This window comes from Pelophylax lessonae (assembly GCF_965119305.1).
Source record: "Pelophylax lessonae genome assembly, chromosome: 6".
Lineage (NCBI taxonomy): Eukaryota > Metazoa > Chordata > Amphibia > Anura > Ranidae > Pelophylax > Pelophylax lessonae.
In genome coordinates, this window is record NC_138773.1 from 163,200,577 (window position 1) to 163,227,689 (window position 27,113).

Consider the following 27,113-nt stretch of genomic DNA (forward strand, 5'->3'; position numbering starts at 1 on the left):
ATACCCTTTCAATCCCTTGCACCATATGAAACAATCCAAATACAAGCTCTTACTACAGAACTATTTATGAGTTATTAAATCATATTAGCATCAATCTCCTTTAGAACAGAGATAATGAATTTAATTTACCACTAGTATTGATTATTGATTAAATTACCCTAGCTCTCCTTTGAAGCTAGGCAGTATTACACAACAAATCTCTTTCAGCCTTCATTGTCCCATGGGAGCCACTATGCAATATTGAACTATTATGCACAGACAGATTTACCTCTTCATCTGTTTCAAGCTCTCTTTGGTAATGATATCATTTTGTCACATGACCTGGATTTCCATTGACAGCGAGGTCAGCCTTCAGCCAGAGCTCTGAAATCAATGTGCCAAAAGCGCATATTGATAAGTCTGTCACATGAAACGCTTTTTGTTATGAGCTTTATCTTAAGACCTCTGCACTTTCTACAGTGCACTTTCACATTCTGCATCACCTCTGCCTTTGGAATTGCATTCTTATCTGTTTTGTAATGTTAAGGTATTAAACATCTCAGCAAAAACAAAGCTGTTCATTACATTTTCTTATCAGCAAAGCATATTCTCAATTCTGGAGTGCATAAACACTTAGTAATGAATAAAGAATGTACTCTGTTTGGTAAAAGGAATGTATTTTTTAGAACTAAAGTTAATATTTTAAAATTTTACATAGAAACAGAATACGGCGCCCTTAAAAATGCAGTCAATAGCAATTCTACCCAATTAAGTTTGTATATGGAAAGAAACAAACAAGAAAAGGGCAGTGTAACATTTCTATTTCATGCTTTCATGCTATCTATTCTCTCTTCTCTTTCCCTCTATCCTATTTACTACATTACTTACTTACATTACTGTTTACAGTAATAATGACTTAGAAAGCATGTATGTGAGTATAATTAAATTAATTTTTGACATGCAATTAGAAAAAAAAAAAACAGAACAAAACAAAAACCCTCATATTTTGGAACTTTGAACAGGCGAATAATTGTGAGCTGTGTTACAAAATGAACATATAACTCTTTATTAGTACAAAAAAAGATAATATATATATATATATATATATATATATATATATATACATATTTTTTACAATTACGGCTGCTGTTACATAGTTACATATAGTAGGTAAGGTTGAAATAAAAGTAATACTCCATCCAGTTCAACCTATGTAGGTGTATGTGTGTGAGTGTCGATAATTTTTTCCCATATCCCTGTATGTTGTGTTCCTTAAGATGCACGTCAAAGAGTCTTTTAAAAATATTTAAAATATTAATGCTACCCTCTGACAGCACCACTTTTAGAAGAGAGTTCCACATCCTTACTGCCCTGACAGTCCAAAACCCTCTGCTCAGCTTAAGGTTAAACCACTTCTCCTCCAATCTCATTGTGTGGCCACATGTTCTCTTACACTCCCTGAGACTGAAAAGCTTTTTTCCTATGCTGGGGTCACCATTGGGACATTAGTAAATCACTATCATGTCCCCGCTCCAGCGAGAAGAAAATTAGTGCTTGTACTCGCTTCTCATAGTCAAAGTCCTCTAATCCCTAACTAATTTCATTATCCTTCTTTGGACTCACTTCAGCTCCAGAACATCCCTTCTGAGGACTGGTGACCAGAACTGGACAGAATACTCCAGAAGTGGCAGGATTATAGTTTTATCTCTGGAATTTTTCCCCTTTTTTATGCATACTTATATTCTGATGGCTTTGGTAGCTGCAGCTTGACATTGAATGCTTTTGCTCAGTCTGTCTCCTCTAGGACCCCCAGATCCTTTTCCATCCTTGATTCCCCTAGAGGTTCCCCCCTAGTGAGTAGTTTTCATTTATCTTTTAAGCCCCCAAGTGCATTACTTTACATTTCTCCACATTAAATATAATTTGCCATGCAGTTGCCCACTTCATTATTTTGTTCAGGTCTTTCTGTAAAATGTCTATATCCTGATGTGAAGTTATTGCCCTACTTATTTTTGTGTCATATGCAAAAACTGAGATTGAGCTATGTATCCCATCCTCTAAATCATTTATGAATAAATTAAATAGAATTGGCCCCAAGACATAACCTTGGGGTACCCCACTTACCATTCCAGACCAGTCTGAGTACATGTTATTTATCACTACCACTTGGACGCGTCCCTGTAACCGTTTTTTTATCAAGGACAAACCTTAAGGTCCATGCATGCAGACCTCACCTTGTAGAATAAGCATGTATTGGGAACTGTAATGAATGCTTTTGCAAAATCCAGATACACCACATCCACAGGCCTCCCCCTATCTAGATGGCAGCTCACTTCCTCATAGAATTTTAACAGATTGGTCCAGCAAGAATGACTCTTTATAAACCCTTGCTGATTACTACTAATGATACTGTTTTCTTCAGAATATTTTTGGATATAGTCTCCTATCATCTCCTCCAATATTTTTACTACTATTGATGTTAGGCTGACTGGCCTGTAGTTTCCAGGAATATGTCTATGCCCTTTTTTTAATATTGGTACCACATTGGTTTTCTCCAATCATTTGGTACAATTCCTGTCAGTATGCTGTCCTCAAAGATTAAGAACAGTGGTCTAGCTGTAACCTAACTGAGTTCTTTGAGGACTCTTGGGTGTAAGTCATCTGGTCCTGGTGATTTATTTGTGTTAAGCTTATCTGGTCTTTCCTTGACTCCAGCCACCGTTAGTCACGAGGATACATCCTGTGATGTGCTATTTATAATACTGTTGTGGTCAGTATACCCCTCCTTTTCTTGTGTAAAAACTGAGGGGAAGAAAGCTTTTAGTGCAGTTGCCTTCTCTGTGTCATCTTTAGCCTTCCTTCCTTCATCTTCATTTTATGTGGAGGAGAATGAAAATGTATCCTTGAAGCTTTACCTGGTGCTCGGCTGGACACCAATAGAAGTCACAAGACTGCTATATACTGATGATGATAAAAGGTTTTTAGCAGTTTTTATTTACTAAAATAATTGCCTTTCCATGTTCTGTGTACTGTGGGAGATCAGATATAGTGAATGCAGGGTCCTGGATTTAGTAACACTTTAAAGCCCAACTCAAAGGTAATTGTCATGTATGTCTAGTGGAACAATAATAGCATTCCCTATCACTTCCTGCAAAATCTTCACAACAGAACATGAACTGAAATCTCCCAAACTGAAGACAAACCAAAAAAAAAATGGACTGGAAAAGATTTTAAAACCTATCCAAACTAAATAAAATATTTTTTTACTATACATGCACCTTAACCTTTAATATGAATTGTTTGAATATTGATCTACTGTAAAGAAAAATGGTTTCTATTTATATTTTTGAAGGAGCAAGCTCCAGAGCTGTCATCCTTATTTTCTCTTTGCCCAAAACTTCACTAATTGCCTGTTCCAGATTAGTAATTAATCAAATAATAAAGAAAGGATCAGGAGAACAGCCATGAAGTGTTGGTCTTCAAAAACAGTTAATCAACAACAACTTCCTTGTTTTCCTGTTAAAATGTTACTTTAGGAGGAGATTAAATAGTATTTAACTCTTACTATAAATTGTTAAAACAAGCAATTTTACTGGGCTCACAGAAAAATATACATACTATAGTAAATCAGCCCTGTTGTTAAAATGCATTTGCCTCAAATGACGGCATTAACATTATGCTATACGCCATATCATTATACCAGCAAAAGTGTTTACAGCTTAGGAAAAACTGCAATTGTAGGTTCTATGTCAGGAACAAAACACTATATACAGTATGCTACCGATCAAGTCAGGAACAGCTACCATCTTTATATTAATTTGAACATCATTACATATTTCAGAATGCATTCATGTTAAAGCCAACTAAACAATTATGCCAAATATACAGTAAAATAGAGGAAACCAAAAAGGAGTTTGGAAAAGAGGCAAATTTAAGTAATTGTCAGCATATGCATTTTTTTCTAACATGGTGGGACTAAGACAGTGGTGTCTGACTCAGCTTATTCCTAAAATAGAATTTAAATTGGTACATCAATAAGTACAGCTCATTGTAGAACATATATTTTGCAAATCAATACACCACATTAAATATCCAGTCCACTGATTTGGACAAAATCACCTTATCCTAGCTGCAGCTCTAACAAATTACAATGTGGTGCTGATGCTCAGCAGTTAATACAACAGATGGGACACAATGGACCTGATTTACTAAAGTCAAATAGGTTGTTCTCTTTGCCAGAGAATTTCCCCTTTGCTTGGTGAATGTGGTGAAATTATCTTTACAAACAGCACCCACTCTAGCACAGAAAATAATAAAAAAAAAAACCTGTCATTTGCTTGATCACGATTTGATGTTGGAAGCTTCACCTCAATCCTTAGGTGGAAGGAAAATTACCTTGCAAAGTGAAAATACTTTAGTAAATCAACCCCAATGGCTATATATATATATATATATATATATATATATATATATATATATATATATATATATATATATATATACATATATATATTCTAATGCAGTAAAACCAGGCATTTGTTGACGTATTCCTGTATATTAATTGGTTATCTCATCTCAAATCACCAATAAATATGCACATATATTTTGGTATAATATTTCATATTATAGACCACTTCTTTCTGTTCATGAGTGCTGCATCTATTTTAGCTTATGTAGTTTCCTATCAATACATATATGTCTCATGTCATTATAAATAATGAATTGTGCAGTCATGTGCAATAATTACATTTTTATATTTTTTTTACCACACAAATAGTGCTTTCTTTTGGTGGTAATTGATCACCGTTTTTTTTTGTTTTGTTTTGTTCTATAAATGACAAAAAAACGAACTAACTAACTTTTTTTAAATGAAAAAACTAACTAACTAACTAAAAATGAACTCACTAAATGTAAGCCTAGGGGAGTGTTACTGACTGTGGGGGGTTTTGAAATTATCACAGAGACCTGTGATCCTACATAGAAGGATCACAGGCGCTCTGTGATCATTACAGAGAGAAGAGGGGGGTGAGGGGAATGACGGTCTGGTAATAAATTAAATATTGGCCTGTGTGTGTGTGGCAATAAATATATAAAAATGATATATAGGTATATAAGAGAGAGGGATATATAGGGATGGATAAAAAGGATATGTATATATAAAAAAATATGCACTGTATAAATATATATAAAAATTAATCAAAATGGAGAATCAAAGTGCTATGTGCATAAGATGTGCAATCCATGTAAACATAAACTCAAAATTAATACAAATGTTGAACACATAAATATGTATCTTCAAATGACATGAGAGGTGCTAAAAATTAATAAAGTGCCAAGAACCACAAGTGCAGTAAAGGGTAGAAGATGAAAAATTATCAATAGGGTAAATTATCAAGTGCATGTAATAAATACATATACAAAGAAATAAATACCATGAATATAAAGTGCCAAATGCATGAAATCCTATTACTATGCATACATATAAATATAGGTAGGTAACGTAAAATCATTAGTTATTGGTGATAAAAAAGGAAGGGAAGTGATGAGTCCAATCGTGCACTATTGTGACTTGAAAGATCCAGAGGTGATTTCAGCAGGTGCCAAACTGATGTTATTAAGGTGCAATATGTAAATAACCCCGTGGTGGACAGTGAGGTGCTAGGTGACCCCTCCGATATATAGCACACTCGCCAGAAGTACCCACCCCACACAGGGGTACAGAGCGGGTACAAAAGCTGTTCCAGTACTGGGTCCTACTCTCCTCCGACAATCCTGGGCTGGACGTCTATGGGGTGTCTAGATAGGACGGGTCCTGGATGGGGTCAGGGGTCAAATGGTATCCTAGTGGTCTATGGTATACGCTCCAGATATCGGGGGTCAGTGGTGCAGGTGTTCAGAAAGAAAGGAATACTTTCAGGAGAGTGCATATTATAAGGATTACGGGTACTCACATTCAGTAGGAAATCAACAGGCAATGTAAGCTGGCGTGTGGAACGCAATGCGGTCCATGCCTCGATACAGGAACCGGAAGTGATGCGACACGCCGTACGCGTTTCGTAATCATATGTCCTCTCACAGCGGGGAGCGATTGCGGGTGCCCGGCAGCATTCAGAGCCACTGGCCCTGTGCATTGGAGTCCCCGCTGCAGGCGTGCGACCAATGTAGAGCTACGTTGGTTCATGCAGGAGGGGCTGCCTGCCACAGTAAATCTGCTGTGGGCGCTCCTCAAGTGGTTAAATACTCCTGACCCCCTGACATTCGACATTTGAGAAGATTGCCCGGCCATTCAGGCCATGCAGCGCGACTCGCGCATGCGCAGTGCGCACCCGGCTGTGAAGCTGTAAGCTGTCACACTCAGGTGCCCACACTAGAGATGCTGGCACTGCAGAGAGGAGAGGGAGAGGAGCGAGGCTTTGGGTGGCTGCATCGCTGGATCGTGAAACAGGTGAGTGTGTGTTTATTAAAAGTCAGCAGCCACATTTTATGTGTAAACACAGAAATAATAAACACAAAAACGGCTGGAACTCTGCTTTAAATTATGTTAGGTAATTTCTGATTGCAGAGAAAAACAGTCTATTTTTTATTATATGCCACTTTATATATGCCAATGTTGTACTTGTTTTTAATAATGGATAGATGGATAATTTAAAGTTAATATTGTAGCAAATAAAGTATTTGGTTATTTCAACCTACTGGTGAGTGTTTTCTTTATAATGCCATGGCAAATCATGTAGAAATCGTAATTTAAATACCAGTCTTCTTAGTACATGCACACCACTGGACTGTGATTAGATTCTGGAGAAATCAGAGGGAATTGTTTGTGTACTTTAATAAATACACTAAGCCAAGCAAGTAGTTTTTTCCCTGGAAGGAAACTTTCTACTTTAGAAATGCTTACAAAACTACTCTAGGTTGACAGGAGATTGTTTCATTCACTTTAATTCAAAATGTACTTTCCCTTAACAGCATCCACTTAATTGCAAACAATTGAACTCACAAATATAATACAGTTCTCATAATACCCTAGGGATACTCTGTTTTATCAAGTAAGTCTGATCTTTGATGAAGGCCAGAAAACCTAAATTATGAAAGAGCAAGAGCACTAGCAACGATGTGAAAATACTGCCTTTGAAACTTAGAAATCTAGGTCAACTCTTTTTAGCCCAGAGTATCTGGGATCAACATAAAGCTTTATCACTTGTAAGTGGAAAATTAACATTGCAGCAAATAGTAAGATGAGAAATTGCAAAAAGACTGGTAAAACATAGGAAGAAAATGTTCTCAACAGCTAACTCCATATCATTTTACGGCCATTTGAATGTCAAGAAATTAGGAAAGGTCAGTGAGATGTCTAAAATGCAAAGTTGTTTATAAATACGCAAAAGATTTGATTTACTAAGATCCCAAGCTCAGTCCTTAGTCTTTTTGGATACAGAAGGCATGGTCTACCCTGATTCCTTTTTATAATAAACTATTTAATGAGCCATCTTTTCTAAATAAGAATATCAATATGTTTAAAAAATAACAAATCTGATAATTATCTCCTATTGCATAAAGGGCTTCACTTCTTACAGTTCTAAGACCTGAATTTTAGGTAAAGGAGTATCAAGGGAGAAAATATTAATTTCAGATTATTCATTGATGTATGCCCTTTTGTCAGTAATGACCGATTACTTATTACCAGTGGGAGTTAAAAAGATTTGATTGGTTTTGACATAATTTACATAATTCCTATTGTAGTATGCCCTTTATGCCCACTTTATGCCAGGAAGACCGCGTATAAAAACAGATGGCAGGAAATGCAAATTTACTTGTAATGTGAAGTGGACAGCATGAAATTGTGTCTGTACCCAAGTGACTTCTCCTGTATTTTACACTTTGCCAAAACCCTTGATGTGATAGCATAGGACAGTGATGGTGAACCTTGGCACCCCAGATGTTTTGGAACTACATTTCCCATGATGTTCAACTACACTGCAGAGTGTATGAGCATCATGGGAAATGTGATTCCAAACATCTGGGGTGCCAAGGTTCACCATCACTGGCATAGGAGGTTACTTTATAACAATATGTTTTATTAATTTCCAGAAATAAGTACTGCAAAAACAATCATGACTACCATTTACCTAATGATCCCTGCACTCCTTATTATACCTTATTCCTTAACTACTGCTTTTGTGTTACTTACTACTGACCCCGGCACTCTGCATTACTGACTCCTGACCCTTATTTACTCCTGACCACTGAACTCTACTTTACTTACTCCTGAGCCCTGCACTTTGCATTTCAAACTACTGACCTCTGAACTAAGCATTACTACTGACCCCTGCACTCTGCATTACATACTACTGAACTCTGAATTTTGTTACATACTGTTGATCTCTAGACTTTGTGTTACTTACTATGATGTCTTCCATTTTGGCCAGGTAGATCTCAACCTTTTTTGGGCTGTACTCCTAGATTTTGGACTCTAAATTACTTACTACAGGCCTTTGAACTCCATGTTATTAACTATTGACCCCTGAACTTTGCATTATTTACTACTGACTTCTGAACTTTATGTTATTAACCACTGACCTCTGCATTTTGTATTGTTTACTAATGACCCCATAACTCTTAAAATTATCTTTACTTTTTATGAGGTCTTACAAAGTTATCTCCTTTAACCACTTAAGCTCAGTAAGATTTTACAAGGGATCGACCGATTATCGGCAACGCCGATATATCGGGGCCGATATGCACTTTCCCCGATATATCGGAATCGGCCCCTGAGGTTACCGATATTGCCGATATTTAGGGAAAATGCATGTACCGGAGTAATGACTGCTGCTAGAGGCATCACCCCGGTACCGGTGTCCATAGCCGACAGTTGGCTGACTTGTAATAACAACTGATGTGGCTGAGAAGCTGCTCGGCTGTCATTACAAGGAGCGGGAGGGGACGCCTTCTGCGGCTCGCCCGGGTCTCCCGGAGAGACCCAGGCATCCTACCTCCACTGCCGCCGAAGAGAAGACCCGATCAAAGCCGCATTAGGCTCTGATCAGGTCTCCATGTAAAAAACCTGGAAGTGATGTCATGACATCACTTCCGGGTACTCGGCGCCAAATTAAAAAAACTAACAGCATTTAAAACAGCAAAATTAGGCGTTTTGAATGCTTTTCAGTGCCAAGGATGGGTTTGGGGTATTTTAGACCCACAGATCCCCCCACAAGGAGTCCCTTTGGAAAAAAATAAAAATAATTTTTTTTACATGTCCGAAAATATCGGCCGATATTGATATCCAATGACCACAATTTCGATATCGGTATCAGCATTAAAAAAATGATATTGATCACTAGATTTTACCTCCTTCATGACCAGGCCATTTTTTGCTATTCAGCATTGTGCTACTCTAACTGACAAGTTCACGGCCATGCAACATTGCATCCAAACGAAATTTGAACCAATTTTTCAAATAGAACTTTCTTGTGGTGGTATTTGATTACCGCTGTTTTTTTTTTTTATTATTATTATTATTATACAAATGATAAAGACTGAAGCTATTAAAAAATCAATATTTTTTACTTTCTACTATAAACATATCTAATAAAAATGACTTCATGCTTGAGCTACAGCAAATGACAGGACAGCCGGGATAGCACCCACCCCCTATCCATAAATACTGGGTCACATACATGTACGTGATCCAGCACAGCCGTACATCTATAGTGCAAGGTCCAGAAGAGGTTATAAAGAAAAAACTGCACCTTGGTGTTCTTTGATCTCTGTCATGTAGATTTTCACCTCTTTAGGGTTGTCTCCCCCTGGCTTAGCTACTTGGTCATATGGGAATGTGACCAAGTTTGGCAACAGGGGTAATGTACAAATATATTGATCAAAGGCAAAGTGACTTGAAAATATTTGACCAGTCTGAAGAACATTATTTTCAACAGTTGAGTATGCAGTTGAAAATGTATATATGAACTGTTTCCAAAAGGTGAACTTCTCGTTTAAGAATATATTGAAAGAAAATGCTAGAAAGGCATTTGTGGATGATCATGACTGTGTACTACCGAGTACATACGCAAATTAATCTTGAGGACAACTGCACCTAGATGGCAATTGACTGTAATGTAAGACAAACAGCCTGTGTTGCCATATTTTCGCTTCTGGCAATTAAATTTAACATTAATTTGAGAGTGTTCTCCGCTTATTCATTGGCAGGTGCATTTGACCAGCAGTTTACATCCTTCTAAACTTGTGTTTCACTTGCTTCATGTGGGTTTAGCATTAATATAGGTTAGGCAGGGTTTCTTTTAGCATGCATCCATGGAGAGGGCAGCAAGGATAATAATGAACATTCTGCTTTTGAATTTTCTAGGGTTCAAACTGTAATTTCCTACTACATTTATGTAAAAAAACTTTGTAGAATATGCTATGTATTTAATAGACTGTTCCCTGACCCCCCACCAGTGTATTTTATTGCCATAGTGGAGCTGAACGCTTTTTTTTTTAACATTTAATGAACATCTTATAAGTTGTATAGGTTGAAAAACATTCTAAGTTTTTTTCTTCCTTAACTGCTGAAAAATATTCATAAACATTGTTTATTATCCTGGTTTACCTAGCCCTGCTAGTTGAAGGGATGCAGTCTTATAATAGCGTAGTGATGAGTCAGGTTCTTCAGTATATGTGTGTGTGTTAATTTTCCTGGATGAGTGTGTGCATAATAGCATACATCACTATGCTAGATTTTTTTTAGGTAAATGTGGTGAAGAAAATTGTTGATTCATTGCCAGGAAATGAGGGTTCATTAAAGGATAATTTCACCTATAAAAATAAATCTACGTGTTTTTACAGATTTAAAAAAGTGCATTTTTTTTTTCTCTCACAAGCCTGCAGAGCATTGCACCAGCAATCATTGTATGGTGGGTGCAATGTCAGGCTCCTGCAGACTATTCCTACAGTTCTTATCTCGTACCTCCATACAAGCTGTTAGTTTCAGAGCTGCAGAAAGAATGAATGGACTATGGGTGTACTGATCAGCAGACTTGCAGTCCATTGAAAAATACAAGTCAGTCTGCTGTCGTGGAAGGCAGGACTTGTAGTTCATTTACAGTTAATTTCAGATTGAATGATGTGGCTGTGTGGGTGGAGCCCCGCACAGCCATGCTGTTTTTAAAATGTGAGAATGGGTGCAGGGAGAGGATCCCCTGCCCACGGTCACAGGGGGATCAGAGGGGTTGCTGCAAAGTAACATGTTACATGTTACACCCTAAATATGTCTGTAAAATGTATCATGGTCCTAAATCGAGGAATGCATTGAGGCTAATGTGGACTTACATCGTACCATGCAAAGGCTTGACATATTCATTGAGAAAAATTAGACTTTATTCAAAATCATGTTAAAACATATACATGGCTATAAAATAGACACAAGACACTGTGTCTTCAACATTTGGCTCTATAAAATCAAATCACAGATGGAGTCACCTTGGACAAATAACCATTGTCAGTTTTAGTAAATACCATCTGAGTGTTGGGCGCTCAACATGTTTCATGGGGAGACCACTGCTTCTTCAGGAGCTTATAGCACAATATTATAGAGCAATATTCACATTTAATGCTGTAATGTAAAATAATGACAATAAATAGTTCAAATTATAAACAAGTTGTAAGACTATGGTTTCATTGTGGTGCAAACCCATGCATGCTCTTACCCAAGATGAGGCCATCTGCAAGGAACCAAGAGGCAGAGTCCTGGCGAATGCTGGAATCCTACCCGACAAGGGGGAACAAAGTCCCTTATCTAGCCAAAAAGTAATAGGGGTGGTAAATTGAAACAGAAAAATTCTCTAATAAGATTAGTGTCTGTATAAATATATGTTTCTTGTAATGCATTGTGATAACAAGTGCTGAACAACTGAGTCAGATCCTCCCAAGGTTGGAAATAAATCGTGGCAGGAGGGTTTCCTTACTATAATAACAGTATACTGCCAAAACAAGATGAAAAACATCCATAAATAAGATTCTTGATAATAATTACCGCTGATACACTCAAAAACTCCCAAGGAATGTTAATATAGGGAGAGTGAAGAATATGAACATTTCAAACTGATAAAAAATTCTTGGGCTGCATTTTCAATCGTTACATGCCTAGGGTTAATGGACAGATTGAGGATGTAATATTTAAATGTGCCACACGGACACATAAAGCAAATGATACAATTTTTGTAATGACAGAAAGGCTGTATAATTAGTGCTCATCTTGGATGATTGAGAAAGTATGCGAACTGTGCCACTGCCCATTGGTTAATCTAATACCGGGGCCTTCATGAAACTCTGGGCACCGCGAACAGTTGCCACATCGGTAGGTTCCACGTGGTTGGGATTTATCGCTCTTATTGTACGGTATATAATGACTAGATGTCAGCTGTTGCCTAAGTCTGGTTGCACATCAAAAAATAAGTTCAACGGTCTGTTTGATATATTTGGAAATTGTATAGTCATCAGTAAGAAGATGCCAGTTTAATTAATGATCACAATTGTGGTTCACTGGATGAATATCTTGTAACGATACCCACAGTTTGATTGTGTTGTTTAGAAAAAGTGCCATACAGAAGAGAAGTCCTCGATCTCTCTTTGGCTCTATTTAAGGAGTCCGCGAGTATCCCCATGCCAAAAGTTTCTATTGTAACAAGTCTGCCTGTTTTTTAAAATCTATATCTGAGGTACAATTCCTCTGGCATATATCGGGCATAAGGGATGCTTCTAACTAGAGATCTGGGATGTAGGCTGCTGGCATGAAGTAGAGTAGACCTTTCAATATAGATCTCTAACAGATCTCTCTCAAAAGCCCAGTGCAGGCAATACTCTACTTCATGCCAGCGGCCTACGATGAGGCCGGGGCCGGTGATGTCACACGCCATCACGGCAGGGTGGGCGTCACCAGACAGGAGCCCCACATAAATACAGGGGGTTGTCAGTAGGCCCCTTCTGCTGCTGCAGCAGCAGCCCTGAGCCAATTCCTCCCTATGTCAGGTAAGATTAAACTGATCAGTACACTGACCACTCTGCTATCCATATCCTTTATAAGTATACCATGTGATCCCTATCTCTCTTTACCCTCAGGGGAGCTTCTTGGTGTTATACACACTAATGAATCCTATCTTCTTGGGGCTTTACTACAGCAATCAGTCCCTTCTTTATGCTTACATTGATTATCCAAGGTGAGCACTGATTATACAGCCTATCATTACAAAAATGGTATAATTTGCTTTATGTGGCCATGTGGCACCATTAAATTTTACATCCTCAATTTGTCCATTAACCCTAGGCATGTGACGATTGAAAATGCAGCCCAAGAATTTTGTATCAGTTTGAAATGTTCATATCCTTCACCCTCGCTATATCCACTCTATAAGGTAAAGTTTGACTAGATTAAGACTCCTTGGGAGTTTCTGAGTAAATTATTGACAATTATTATCAAACATCTTATTTATGGATGTTTTTCATCATGTTTTGGCAGTATACTGCTATTATAGTAAGAAAAACCTCCTGCCACGATTTATTTCCAACCTTGGGAGGATCTGACTCCCAAGGTTCAGCACTTGTTATCACAGTGTGTTACAAGAAACATTTACTTATGTAGACACTAATCCTATTAGATAATTTTTCTGTTTCAATTTACCATCCCTATTACTTTTTTCCCTGCGGTGGCCTCACCTTGAGTAAGAGCATGCATGGGTTTGCACCATAATGAATTCATAGTTTAACAACTTGTTTATAATTTGAACTATTTATTGTTATTATTTTACATTACAGCATTCAATGTGATTATTGCTCTATAATAGTTTGCTATAAGCTCCTGAAGAAGCGGTGGTCTCCCTGCGAAACATGTCGAGCGCCCAACACTCAGATTGTATCTACTAAAACTGACAATGGTTATTTTTCCAAGGACACTTCATCTGTGATTTGATTTTATAGAGCCAAATGTTGAAGACACAGTGTCTTGGGTCTATTTATTTTTAGATATGCATATATTTTAACATGATTTTGTATGAATCTAATTTTACTCAATGAATATGTCAAGCCTTTGTATGGTACCATGAAAGTCCACATTAGCCTCGATACATTCCTCCCCCTATTTCTATAGGACGTAGGTAACCGTGTCTATATATTATCTACACTGGCATCCCTCTTCTTCAATATCATGTTGCTAAAGATGAACTTAGCCTAGGGACTATAATGATATAACATTTTTATTTTTTGGTGTCCTACACACAGTACAATTTTTACTACATGTTGTTGCACTTCATTGAATGTTACTGTTATACTGCATATTTTAAAACATTTTTTTCTGTTTGCTATGTTTTTAGAGCTGCAAAAATGTGCTCCAAAAAGGCAGCAATATATGGTAACACATAGCAAAATAATAAAATCAAGTACAGCAAAATGTGGTCAAATGTGTATTAAAAGTATATTTGTTTTTTTATAGCCAAAAAGTAAGATGAGATAAAAAGGACTAAATGGCAAAAAAAGAGGAAAAACTCTAGGCAGCTCTACATGGCAATAGGTTGCACTTATTTTTATTCCTCCAGATATTCCTGCTTTTTGAAGAAAACTGTAATGATGCTAATTATTTTACATATTACCCAACGCATTTTATTTATCACAAAATGACACATCAACATTTGGGAATACAGTAAAAAGGCAGAAGCAAATATTTAATTGCTTTTGTTATGAAATTAAATTGATAAATAAACTTTACAGATGTTAGAAGAAAACAATGACATAGAGCCTAAGACTAAAACAGTATTTTACAGGTGCGTTTCATCGAAAGCTTTTTAGGATACTTTGGGATATAAACAGATGTTACTGGGCCCCCTACAGTTTCTCATTAACACTGGCAGCAGTTCCAGGAGACCCAAATTAATATTCAAAGAGTTCTCACTTAGTGCTAATTACAACTAATATTTAATTAAGAGCACTGAGGTTTTTGTCTGATTTCTTGGTATTAAGTTGCAATATTGTTAATGTGTATGTTACAAGTGAAGGCCTTTCCCTAGTGGTGCCGCAATTGGAATACTTAGGTCATCAGGTTTCTAACTGCTGTGAAGGATGTAAGCCCTTATAAAGTAACTTGCTGGCAAGAAATAGAGAGACATAGGATGGCAGACAGTCAGCATTTACTAAATGTTTTGGATAGAAAGTTAATGAAAACCACATTTCAAATCCAAAATATGCATTACGTGGCAGAGTATTAAATATAGTTTATTGCCTTTCTTCCCTGAAACTGTACAAACCAGAAACAAGGAAAATGATATGCTGTACAGTGAGTTCTTTAGTGCACAGAATGGTCATTTGCAAGCCAGTTTCTGAAATCAAACGAAACATATTTCTCTCCACTACTGCCTGTTTCCAATCGGCACAAAAGTTTGGATTTAAAAAAAAAAAAAAAAAAATATTAGGGCAATATTTACACTATACAATTTAGAGCTATTTTAAGTCTCTGAATTCACACTGATAAGCTGCTAGTTTTAACATCATACATCTATTTTCCTTTGCTGCATTATATCACACTGCACTCCTTTATGTTCCTGTATCCATATTACCTCTAGCTGACAAATTGCCTTTGTATTAGATTTGTTTTCCTGTGTTCTACTGCTCCTGCCAACAGCATTGCATATGCAAAGAATGCCTCTCCTACAGTAGTTAAATGAGCCAAGCAGTGTCTTTTTCCTCGGGGCATGGAAACAAAGAAAAAAAATGCAAAATTACTCTGTAAACCTGCTGGTTAGAAAAGCAACTCAGCTAGATATATCAAGTAAAAGCAGAAAAATACACTGCCGAAATGTTCTATCTACCGCAAGAATGTTGTGATCTGCAATGTCTAATACTAGAGGAAGCTGGCTAGCAGTACATCAAGTCAGCAATTAGAAAGCACACTCTTGCAGAAGGTGAAATGAAATTAGATTTTTTTTTTTAGTGGATTAATAAAGTAAATATACCTGCTGCACCATCCTGCTCCCTGTCTTCTCCATAAACTTAGCAGCTGTTTGAATCCAAGGCCCTCTAGCATCTGCTCAAAAAGCAAGCATCAATTTTGGATGAAGGCATGCATATTCTGTGTAATGTGTGTATAAGTGGAGAAGGCAGAGGTGCTGAAGGAGGGGGGGAGCTAAATTCAAGCCTTACTGACCTCCCACTCCACATCTGACTGCTCCTAAAACCTAAACCAGATGGGACTCTTTTGAGCTTGCTGCAGCTCCCTCCATCAATCACAGCAAAGGCACGCCTCTGTCTATCATTGCCAGAGCCTATAGCGCACTGCTGGGAAGATGATTACACCAAAAAAAGAACTCAGGACATATGATTTCTTTAACCTTTTCAAGGCGGAAGGTAAATAATAACATTGAGGAAGCAACATAAAAAAAGACACACGTTAAAAAGGCTCCAAATTAGTCTTCAAACTATGCAGAATGTATTATAAAGGTAGAAATACCACACAGAAAAAAAAAAACACAAAAACGCGCTTTCCTGTGTCTTTGTAATAAATTATGACTCACACTTAAGGAGACCAGTAATCCAGGTAATTTACATAACAGCCCATAAAGGAAGGGCACTGATGTTGCAAACAAGTGTTAGGAAGGGAGGCAATACATATGCAAATAGGGAAGCATGTGTTACGTATGGAAAGATTGCAAATGTGATTCCATTATTTTCAAATTAGGCATTTATTTATTTCTAGGGAGAAATATCATCTTTGTTTGACTTATTTAGCAAGCAAAAAATGCACAACAGCAGCAGAATTCGCTATGAAAATAATAGGTACACTTTTTTTTACAAGTTGACATGTCTGTGCACTCAGCAAATGGGATCCTTTAACTTTTCCTAAGCATGTACTCATGTTTAATACATACATTGCAGTCCTTATCTGCAGAGTGCATTCAATTAAATAATATGGTGTTTGTTCCTTGCATGCAGATGAGGTGAATTAAGTAAAGTAAAAAAATGACAAGCGTCATGATTGCTCAACTAAGCAACAGTTAGGGCTCTTTCACACAGGCGGACAGTTCAGATCTGCCTGTCCATTTTTTTGGCGGATCTGAACGGTCCCCCCATGCATTCCTATGGGGCATCGGATGGCAGCGGAGACATGTCCGCTGACATCCGATCCGATCCGATCCGTCAAATCTGGACGGATGGAAACCCTATTTTCCATCCGTCCAGCGGATCGGATGGGATCGGATGAGAACGGACCTACGGTCCGTTCCCATCCAATTTCCCCCATAGAGATGCATGGGGAACTGAGAGCTGTGTCTCCGCACACAGCGCGGAGACACAGCTGTCCTCCTGCTGCTCAGCGGGGGATCGGCGGCTCGATCCCCCGCTGAGAAAAACGTAATCCGTCCCACGGACGGATAGTGTGAAAGGGGCCTTAGGGAAATACAAAAAAATTTTGTATGTTATGCTCCTATAAAAAATTAGTCAGTGTAAGTACAGGTATTTAAATAACTCCAAAAAAATGTCAAAACTACCCTTCCAGTGGGAATTTCCCCTAAATGCAAGGGTTAAGGATACTAATAACCACTTCTGGCCAGGAGATTTTCCCCCTTAATGACCAGGCCATATTTTGTGATTTGCCACTGCGTTATTTTAATGGACAATTGCGCGGTTGTGCGATGCTGTACCCAAATAAAACTGATGTCCTTTTTTTCCCCCACAAATTGAGCTTTCTTTTTTTTTTTTTTTTCTCTATTTTTATTTTTTGCGCTATAAACAAAAAAAGAGCGACAATTCTGAAAAAAAAAAAAACAATATTTTTCACATTCTGCTATATAACTTTCCCCCCCCCCCCAAAAAAAAAAATATATAAAAATCTACATTTTTTTAACATTTTAGGCTAATTTGTTTTCTGCTACATATTTTTGGTAAAAAAAAATCGCAATAAGCGTATTTTGATTGGCTTGCGCAAAAGTTATCGCGTCTACTAACTATGGGAAAGATTTGTGTCATTTTTGTTGTTTTTTTTTTTTTTACTAGAAATGGCGGGAATCTGCAATTTTTTGCAGGACTGTGACATTGCGGCAGACATATTGGACCCCCTAACTGATATTTTTGACACTTTTGGGGGACCAGTGACATTACTACAGTAATCCGTGCTAACAATATGCACTGTTACTGTAATAGTGACACTGGCAGGGAAGGGGTTAACATTATAGGTGATCAAGGGGTTAAAAATGTGACCCTGGGGGAGTGATTCTAACTGTGGGGGGGCAGGGCTTCTGAGATGACCACAGAGACATGTGATCCTATATAGAAGGATCACATGAGCTCTGTGATGATCATTTCATGGAGAAGGACGGTCGGCTGTCTTTACAACAGTCGACCGTCCTTCTCTCTCTGCGGGTGTCAGGCGGCAATCGGAGCTGCCTGACACACGCATCGGCTTCCCCACTGACGATCGGGGGCGGAAGCGCACCGCCGACTGCGCGCGCTCGCCCCCTAGCTCCTCCCAGGCGAGCGACCGACTTAGATCTACGTTGTTTTGCCTGTACGAGTCAGCCTGCCACAGTGAATATAACATAAGCGGTCCAGAAGTGGTTAAAGTTGAACTCCAGAAAAATGTCAAGACTACCCTTGCAGTGGGGTTTCCCCCTAAAGGCAAATCCCTTGCCAACAGTGCTGCTCTTATCTTCCCTTTGATGCTGTGGGATGTGTGTGGGCATTCTGTATCCTTATTTAATGGCCATTCTTACTGGAATCGCACAAGATGATGCTCTGCGTTTCTGTGATTCAGAGGGATGCAATTTTTAGCCCAATCATTTGAATAGGCTGAAATTGCACTGGTTTACAAGTAGTTAATGCATTGCTTTTAAAAACGCAGTGTAACCAGATCACATGGTGCTGCGGTACCATGTGATCTGGTGCAGCCAAACACACTGTATTTGCGATCTGTGTTTAGGATGTTATTAGAATTACATTTACACTCCCAGCAGATCATACATCTACTGTGCTTTGAATGTTCTGCAGGAAACATGCACAGAACGTGGGTTTCCCGCACTGGATTCTGGTGTGAACATGTGCTAACAATCTAGGACTGCTGGTCCTGCGTTGTATGTGATAAAGTCAGAGTGGGACCAACAGATGGAGTGCCAAAGAGAAAAAGGTTTGAGGGACTGGTTGCAGAGGAGCAAAGGATTAGGAAGGTAAAAATGCTTTCTTCCAGTATTCTAGAAAATAACAAGCATTTAACCCTTACAGAACAGGAGGTGCTCCATTGCAAGAGTAGTTTTGGCACCAACACATGTATAGACACACAAATATATATATATACATATACCCTTACCAACCACTTTATTAGGTACACCTGTTTAACTGCTTGGTAACACAAATTGCTATTCAGTCAATGGCAGCAACTCAATGCATTTAGGCTTCTAGACATGGTGAAGACAACTTGCCAAAGTTCAAACCGAGCATCAGAATAGGGAAGAAAGGGGATTTAAGTGACTTTGAAAGTGGCATGGTTGTTAGTGCCAGACGGGCTGGTCTGAGTATTTCAAAAACTGTTGATCTACTGGGATTTTTGCGCACAACCATCTCTCGGTTTTACAGAGAATGGCCTGAAAAACATAAAATATCCATTGAGTGCCAGATGTGTGGCTGAAAATGCCTTGATGAGGTCAGAGGAGAATGGGCAGACTGGTTCAAGATGATAGGCAACAGTAACTCAAATAACCACTCATTACAACAAAGGTATGCAGAATACCATCCCTAAATGCACAATACATCAAACCTTGAAGCAGATGGGCTACAGTGCAGAAGACCACACCAGGTGCCACTCCTGTCAGCTAACAACTCGCACAGGCTCACCAAAATTGGACATTAGAAGATTGAAAAAATGTTGCCTGGTCTGATGAGTCTCGATTTCAGCTGCGACATTCAGATGGTAGGGTCAGAATTTTGCATAAATAACATGAAAGCATGGTTCTGTCCTGCCTTATATCAACAGTTCAGGCTGGTGGTGTAATGGTGTGGGGAATATTTTCTTGGCACGCTTTGGGCCCCTAAGTACCAGTTGAGCATCATTTATATGCCACGGCCTACCTGAGTATTGTTGCTGACCATGTCCATCCCTTTATGACTACAGTGTACCCATCTTCTGATGGCTACTTCAAGTAGGATAATGCACCATGTAATAACTCGAATCATCTCAAAGTGCTTTCTTGAACATGACAATGAGCTCACTGTACTCCAATGGCCTCCACACTCACCAGATCTCAATCTAATAGAGTACCTTTGTGATGTGGTTGAATGAGAGATTGGCATCATGAATGTGCAGCAGACAAATCTGCAGCAACTGCGTAAGGCTATCATGTCAATATGGACCAAAATCTCTGAGGAATGTTTCAAACACCTTGTTGAATCTGTGCCATGAAGAATTAAAGCAGTTCTGAAGGCAAAAGTTTGTCCAAACCGGTACTAGCAAGGTGCAGTGCCATCTTAAGAGCATTAAAGGTCCCCAAGCAATGCAGTGCACTGGGGCCCCACCTACACAATCACCCACGAGAATAAAAATGCTAATTATTGATAAGGCTATATTTATTGGTACAGCAGTGCAAGGCTAATGACAGCTTCTAATTTCGGCAGCTGGGTCCAGTGAACACATTCGACTCTCCTGTGTGTGCCTGTTCCCATGGAGGCAGACAGGCATTCCTGCAGTTGTGGGCTCCCCCTCCACAGCCCAAGTGGCCTGACAGCAGTGCAGGGCTGACAGACACTTGCCACCTGCTAAATTTGGCATCAGGATGCACACAGGAATAGGGACTAATGCTTGGCTGGGGAAGGTGGGGCCCCCTGGGCAAGTGGGGCCCCGAGCAACTGCCCAGCATGGTGTACCTAATAAAGTGGCTGGTGAGTATGTGCATCAAAATTTCTGAGGCTTTTTTTGGCATATATATATATATATATATATATATATATATATATGCCAAAAAAAAGCCGCAGAAATTTTGATGCGCTCAGATGTGAATGCAGCCTTAGTTCACTATATCTGCATGCAAAGAACAAAAACAGCATTTTTTCAGTTTTTAAAGTGATTCTAAAGGCTCAAGGATTTTTACCTTCATTTATTCTATGCATAAAGGTAAAAACTCTTCTCTGTGCTGCAGCCAACCTAATACTTACCTGAGCTCGATCTTCCTCCAGCGGTGGGCATGAGAGCCTCAGCTCCAGAACTCTCCCTCCTCTTTGGCTGAGACAGCAGCAGGTGCCATTTGCTCCTGCTGTTGTCAATCACAGCCAGTGAGCCAATGAGGAGAGAGAGGAGCAGGATCTGAGATCTGTGTGTGAATGGACATGCAGAGCAGTGGCTCGAGAGCCTGCCTGCCTAAGGAGGATCAGGACTTCTCTGTGCAAATCCACTACACAGAACAAGTAAGTATAACATGTTTATTCTTTTATTGTAAAAAATCTGAAACTTTAATATAACTTTAGGGCATGCTGTAATTCAAAGGGGAATTTTACCATTTCTGTTAAAAACTTTAAAACCTGCATTCACATGTTCAGCCTCAAACCTCCTCTTCTTGGGTCTAGCCAATGCTCTTGGCTTCTCCTCTTCTGTGCCTTATCCCTTAGCGTACGTTTGCAGCTGTGCAATCTCACTCCCAAGCCAGACTGTGGGCATCCATGGCCACACACTTGGCTTGGGCCCACCTCCCGCTCCCTCCTCACAGGATTTAGTTAACAGAAGCCAATGGCTGCTGCCTCTGTGCCTGTGGGGAGAGAGAGAGAGAGAGCAGCCATGCTGCTCTTAGGAACAGCACTGGATTGAAAGAGGAGCCAGATAAGTATTTAGGGGGGGGCTGGGTGGAACTGATATTGGAAGTTTTTTTTTACCTTAATGCATAAAGGTAAAAAGCTTTAACCCTTTCACTGCCAGGTCCGTACGCCATACGGACCTACAGCACTACTTGCAGCTGGCCAGGTCTGTACGCCGTATGGACCTCATTTGTCCCTCCCCTATGAGCTCATGGTCACTTCAATGACCATGAACTTTTAACACAATTGTTCAGCAGACTCTGCACAATTCTATAACTCTGATCAGTGGATTACCCTCAAATGTGACTGCCCCCCCCCCCCCTTTCCCACCGCTTCCCTGTCCCCAACCTTTCTTACATCTCTCCACTCCCTGTCACCTAAAATGTACTCCCCCCACTCTCCTTTCTTATCCCCTTCACCCCCCTTCTTGCCCCCCAGCACTGAATTCCCCCCCTCCCAGACCCGATCTGACCCCCGCAAAACCAGATCCCCTGCAGCTAACCTCATATGCCAGCATCCCTCTTCTACTACTCCCGCCGGCTTTGGGTGCTGCATGTGGCTTAGAGAGGATCCAGATGTGTCTCCACATCACTTTGTTACCCCCCCTGTACCAGCCCCCGCACCTATGATCTATGCCTGCTCCGGTGGCATCCCTCCTTCCCCTCCTACTGCCTGCCGCTGCAGCCTGCACTGAGCTCCTGCAAGCTGTCAGGCTGAGAGCACAGGGGAAGTTGGAGCGCAGTGTAAACATGTGTAGTACAGTGGACATAGGCAGCCATTGCAACCGATGGCTCCTATGTCCACTGACAGCTGATCATAGTAAACCAAGAGTTCACTATGTCAGACTATCAGTTTATGAATGAATGAGGGTCTCTATACAGACTCCTTATTCATTCATGTAAAGTGCTGCAGAGAAAGGGACTATCTTAAGTCCCTTTCTCTGTGTTAAAAAAGAGATATTGGGGTCTGTTTAGACCTCTCATATCTCACCAAAGCCCAAAAAAAAAGATTAAAAAATATAACTGTAAAAAATGTAAAAAGCAAACAGAAAAACATAGTAAGACCCAGTGGCAGTTGATCCTAAACTTTTTTTGTGGGGGCGGCAAACAAACCACCCCCCCGCCCCCAGGTCTGCGATGAGGGAAACCCTGTGATTCTGCACCGCACCAGAATCGCACATCGGTTCACACTGAGATCTGCGAATCCCTGGGGGTGTCAATGTAAAGTTAATGAAACCCCCAGATTGGTTCGCAGATCGCATTGCAAACTGTAAAAGGGTGCAGGAATCAGATTGCATAGTTGTGAACACCCATGCGATCCAATTCCAGTGTGAATCAAAAAAAGGGTCCTGCACCATTTTGGTGCGAATGCAATGCAACTTCAACCAAACCACTCAACATTTTATATGGCACAGACATCGCATATGATCTTAACAGCTATGCGGTGTGAATCACATGCGATGTCTAGCATCACACCAGTGTGAACCGGCACTCAGCCTCTCCACAGTGACAGCCCCCCCCTTGCACCTACACCCCATGGTGACATTCTCCCCCTGCACTTACCCCTCCACAGCTTCTCCTCCTGGCCAAACCGATCCGCCTCCTGTCCTGATTGGCCGGGAGGAAAAGCAGGAAGACAATAGCGAATATTAATTCGCTATTGTCACAAGTGAGTGGGTTCGGGGTGCAGTGCTTAGCCCAGAGCCCAACATTTTTCAAGACAATTAGAGCCTCAGGCTCTAATCATGTGGCTTGAAAAAAAAATGAGTCCGGCACCCTGCAGTGGGGCCCCTGCACCACTAATATACTGGCTGCTCCTGGTAAGCAGATCTGCCTGCCCCCCCCCCATTCAATATCATCCGATCTGATCTGCTAGATGGATGGGGAATGGGATCTTCATATGTCTGTTTTTAGCAGACCGGATCGCATGCAGATGGGTGTAAACGCACACATGTCCATTTACATAAGCCTCTCCATAGATAACAATGTGTTGGGCCCGCCTGAAAAATGGACAGACAGACCCGATTGGTCTGCTTGTGTGAAAGGGGACTAAGGCATTGTTCACACCTGGCATACACAGTGTACCTTTACAGGGATGCACAGGTTTTCCATGAATCCCTGTTCAGGCAGTCCCATTGATGTCATTTGGGATGTAGCAACTGCACGAACAGAGCCATTGTTTCCAATTTGACATCAATGTAGGTCCGCTTGCATGTCCCTGAGCTCACACTGTCTGCGTTCGGGGTCGTGAACCCACACCCACACCAATGTCAGATTAGGGAACAGCAGCTATGCCTGTGCAGCTGTTGCATCCCAATTGACATAAATGGGACTGCCTGCACAGGGATACACAGAACACCTGTCCCTCCAAGGCACTCCATGGGCATACACTTTAGTATGAGTCATGTTTTAGTAGTAATTTATCAGGAATTTTGTAATTTATGTTGGGTTTATGTGCACTATTAATGATTTTAGTGTATTTTTAGTGAAAATAGCTATATGATGAACATTTGCGCAATTAATGCGGGGCCCAGAAAAGCAGTAGCACTTTTTTTATTCTGCAGGTCATTTACTTTCAGAAAATGTCTAGTTTGAGGGGTCTTTTTAAATTCTGAAAGCTGTAAGTGAAAAATGGTAACCTCCAGATTTTTAGAGTAAATTATTTTAATTTACAGTTTTGCGTACCTTCAGTTTTCCCCCATTTTACAAAAAGGTCCAATTTAAAATGTACAAATATTTGTTATTTATTACCTTCATACAGTTTCAACTTTTATATTTACTAGGAATTTAGCAGGAATGTTGTACATTTTACCATGTAGGAATCCACTTTAAATGATTTTAGTGTATTTTTAGCGAAAATATTGATTTGATAAACAGTTGCGCAAATATCGCGGTTCCTTAAAAATCAGTAGCACCTTATTTTTATTCTACTGGCCATATGCTTTTAGAAAATGTATGGCTTGGGGGGGGGGGGGACTTTAATAAACTCTAAAAAGCTGTAAGGGAAAAATAAAAAAGCAATGGAAAAATTGCAAAAATGGCCTGGCCTTTAGAACCATTTAAACTTCTGAGCATGTGCACTGTAGTAAGCTATGCAAAGCATGCGATACAAATTGCATGAAATATTGCGGTAATGTTTGCCTAGTTGATACCCTCTCTTACCTATGTGATAAACTATTCAATTAAAGTGCACAAGGGACCTCAATTTAATTTGAGGTTCACTTCTTATGGTAAGAGTTCACATATGTTAAATTGGCTGTGTTGTCACAGAAGGAGATATCAACTGGATATTGGAGAAGATTTTATTTTTTTTTTTATGGTAATTTTCACTTGTTTAATACATATTATTTATGCAGAGTAATCATATGTAATACTGTATATTTTGTGCACAGTATTTACATAATTAAAATGGATAGTGCAAATTATTTTGCACATATCTTGAATCAGGATATTTGATGTGGGAAGCTCCCTCTTTCTTATTTTATAAGGGTATTGCATTGAGTATGAAATTTGGGTGGTGTAATCTATGGCTTTTTTACTTGCAGTGTTTTCTTACAATCACCTTTAATGATATCAGCATGCACTTCATGCAGTCTTGTTTCTGCATGAAATGAGCACTCATATTAGCTAAAAGATGTCAAATAGCTGCAAAACAATAGAGAAAATTCACATTTTTATTTTAGGTAAGTCACCCCTTAGCTGACGCATATTTGGACACTGCAGAATGCAATGCTCAGCAAACCACATTTGTTAGCATTTACAGTATTTGCTATATGTATTCTGTACCCAATGTGTGTATCTCTACACTAAGAGTAAATACTGAGAAAATATAATTTGCTTTTTTGGCCTGGATTGCAGACAATTCAGTGTAAGAGTATAGTTGTATGTGTATATTCCATAGTAAATCATCATAAATAAGTAATAGTACTTATATAATCATAGTAAATAAGTACACAACATACCTCCACTGGCACAAGTCTGAATGGACTCCCTATTTGTCCCATAAGTTAAAGGCTATTTATCCATGATCAGTAAAGTTGGAAAAACAAGTTATGTTTAAATTTTCATACAATTTTATCAACAGCAGTGTTTCTACATCACAGTGACATGAAAGCAATATAATATACCGGTATGTACTATTGTATTATTATTAATAGTTATTTATTTTATTTTAATACTACTACTACAGTAACTGACATTGCAGGCCTAAAAAATAATTTATAAATAATAATAGAATGCACACACACAGGATTGTCCTTTCTTCACAGCCAATCACCAATTTGCTATCTGGTTTTATGTTCTACTATTGGACTCCCTAGAAAGCTTAAAGATATTGCAAAGAAAAACCAGGAAACCATATTTAACATTTTCCTTATAAGACTTCAGTACATGCAACAACAGATCTTAACATTTAATCAGAAGCCAGTTGACCTATCAGTATGTGTTTGACCTGAGGGAGGGGGGGAATAGAACACCCACTGAAAGTCATATAAGCAAGGGAAGAACATACAGACTTCAAGAACATATTACGTTGGTTGAGATCAATGACTTATGACTGCAAAGCAACAGCTCATAAAAAAAATAATAAAAAAAGACAATATGAACACATGCAAAGGCAGCTGGAGTCTGTGGACTGATTCAGATCTCCTGGTCTGTGATGAAATAATTACAAATTACCTATTGTAAACCCTTTGATGGAGGATTTGGGTGTAGACATTTGACTTTTTGAGCATTGCATGTTATTAACAATAATAAATATACAGATTTGGTGATTATGGCACTAACAAGAGGTAGTAAGAAATGAGTTTTTGATAGGCCATAAATGTAGGACCCCTAAGCCCAGCAAACAGCAGGTGTCATTTCTGCACCCTGCACACTGTATTTGCAGGCATGAAGATATGATCCTATTGCCTCAGACACCTTCACCCATAGCGTTGGACTTAAACATACCCTTATAGACCTCCAAACAAGATCTATATAGTAAAATAAAACTGTTCAAATCATACATAAAGTCATATATACATATGTGCAGTGAATACAATGAACCAACCAAAAATTCTACTGTTATAGGTCCAAACAATTCAGCTGTGAAATGCTTTCAATGAATGACTTATATTTAAAGTGCTTTAAAATATTCTTCATAAAGTGCTCCAAAAATAAAGTGCTTCAGTGCAGCTCTTTTGGTTTTCTCTGTGTCACTCTAAATGTAAATGGTCACCCCCAGCCCCAAGATTACTGTTTTCCTTTTTTTGTCCAGGCACTGGTTTATGCAGTAAAATGTAGAACCTGTTAGCAGAAAAGGGCATTTGAAACACTGCGCTAACAAATAAAGCA

General features: G+C 39.1%; 1 protein-coding gene across 7 annotated transcripts in view; it reads right to left on the reverse strand.

Annotated features, from left to right (window-relative positions):
- The window catches only part of RBFOX1 (RNA binding fox-1 homolog 1), a 1,110,521-nt gene that overhangs the window by 553,759 nt on the left and 529,649 nt on the right, over positions 1 to 27,113 (reverse strand). The window contains exon 1 of one of the 7 annotated variants that reach the window (XM_082260840.1): positions 15,969 to 16,016. The exons of 5 other annotated variants lie outside the window; for them this stretch is intronic. In XM_082260840.1, the coding sequence (XP_082116966.1) occupies positions 15,969 to 16,001 (33 nt within the window). In that variant the 5' untranslated portion in view covers positions 16,002 to 16,016. Of the gene's footprint in view, positions 1 to 15,968; positions 16,110 to 27,113 lie in introns of those variants that run through there. One more of the 7 variants, XM_082260841.1, reaches the window with a different exon arrangement.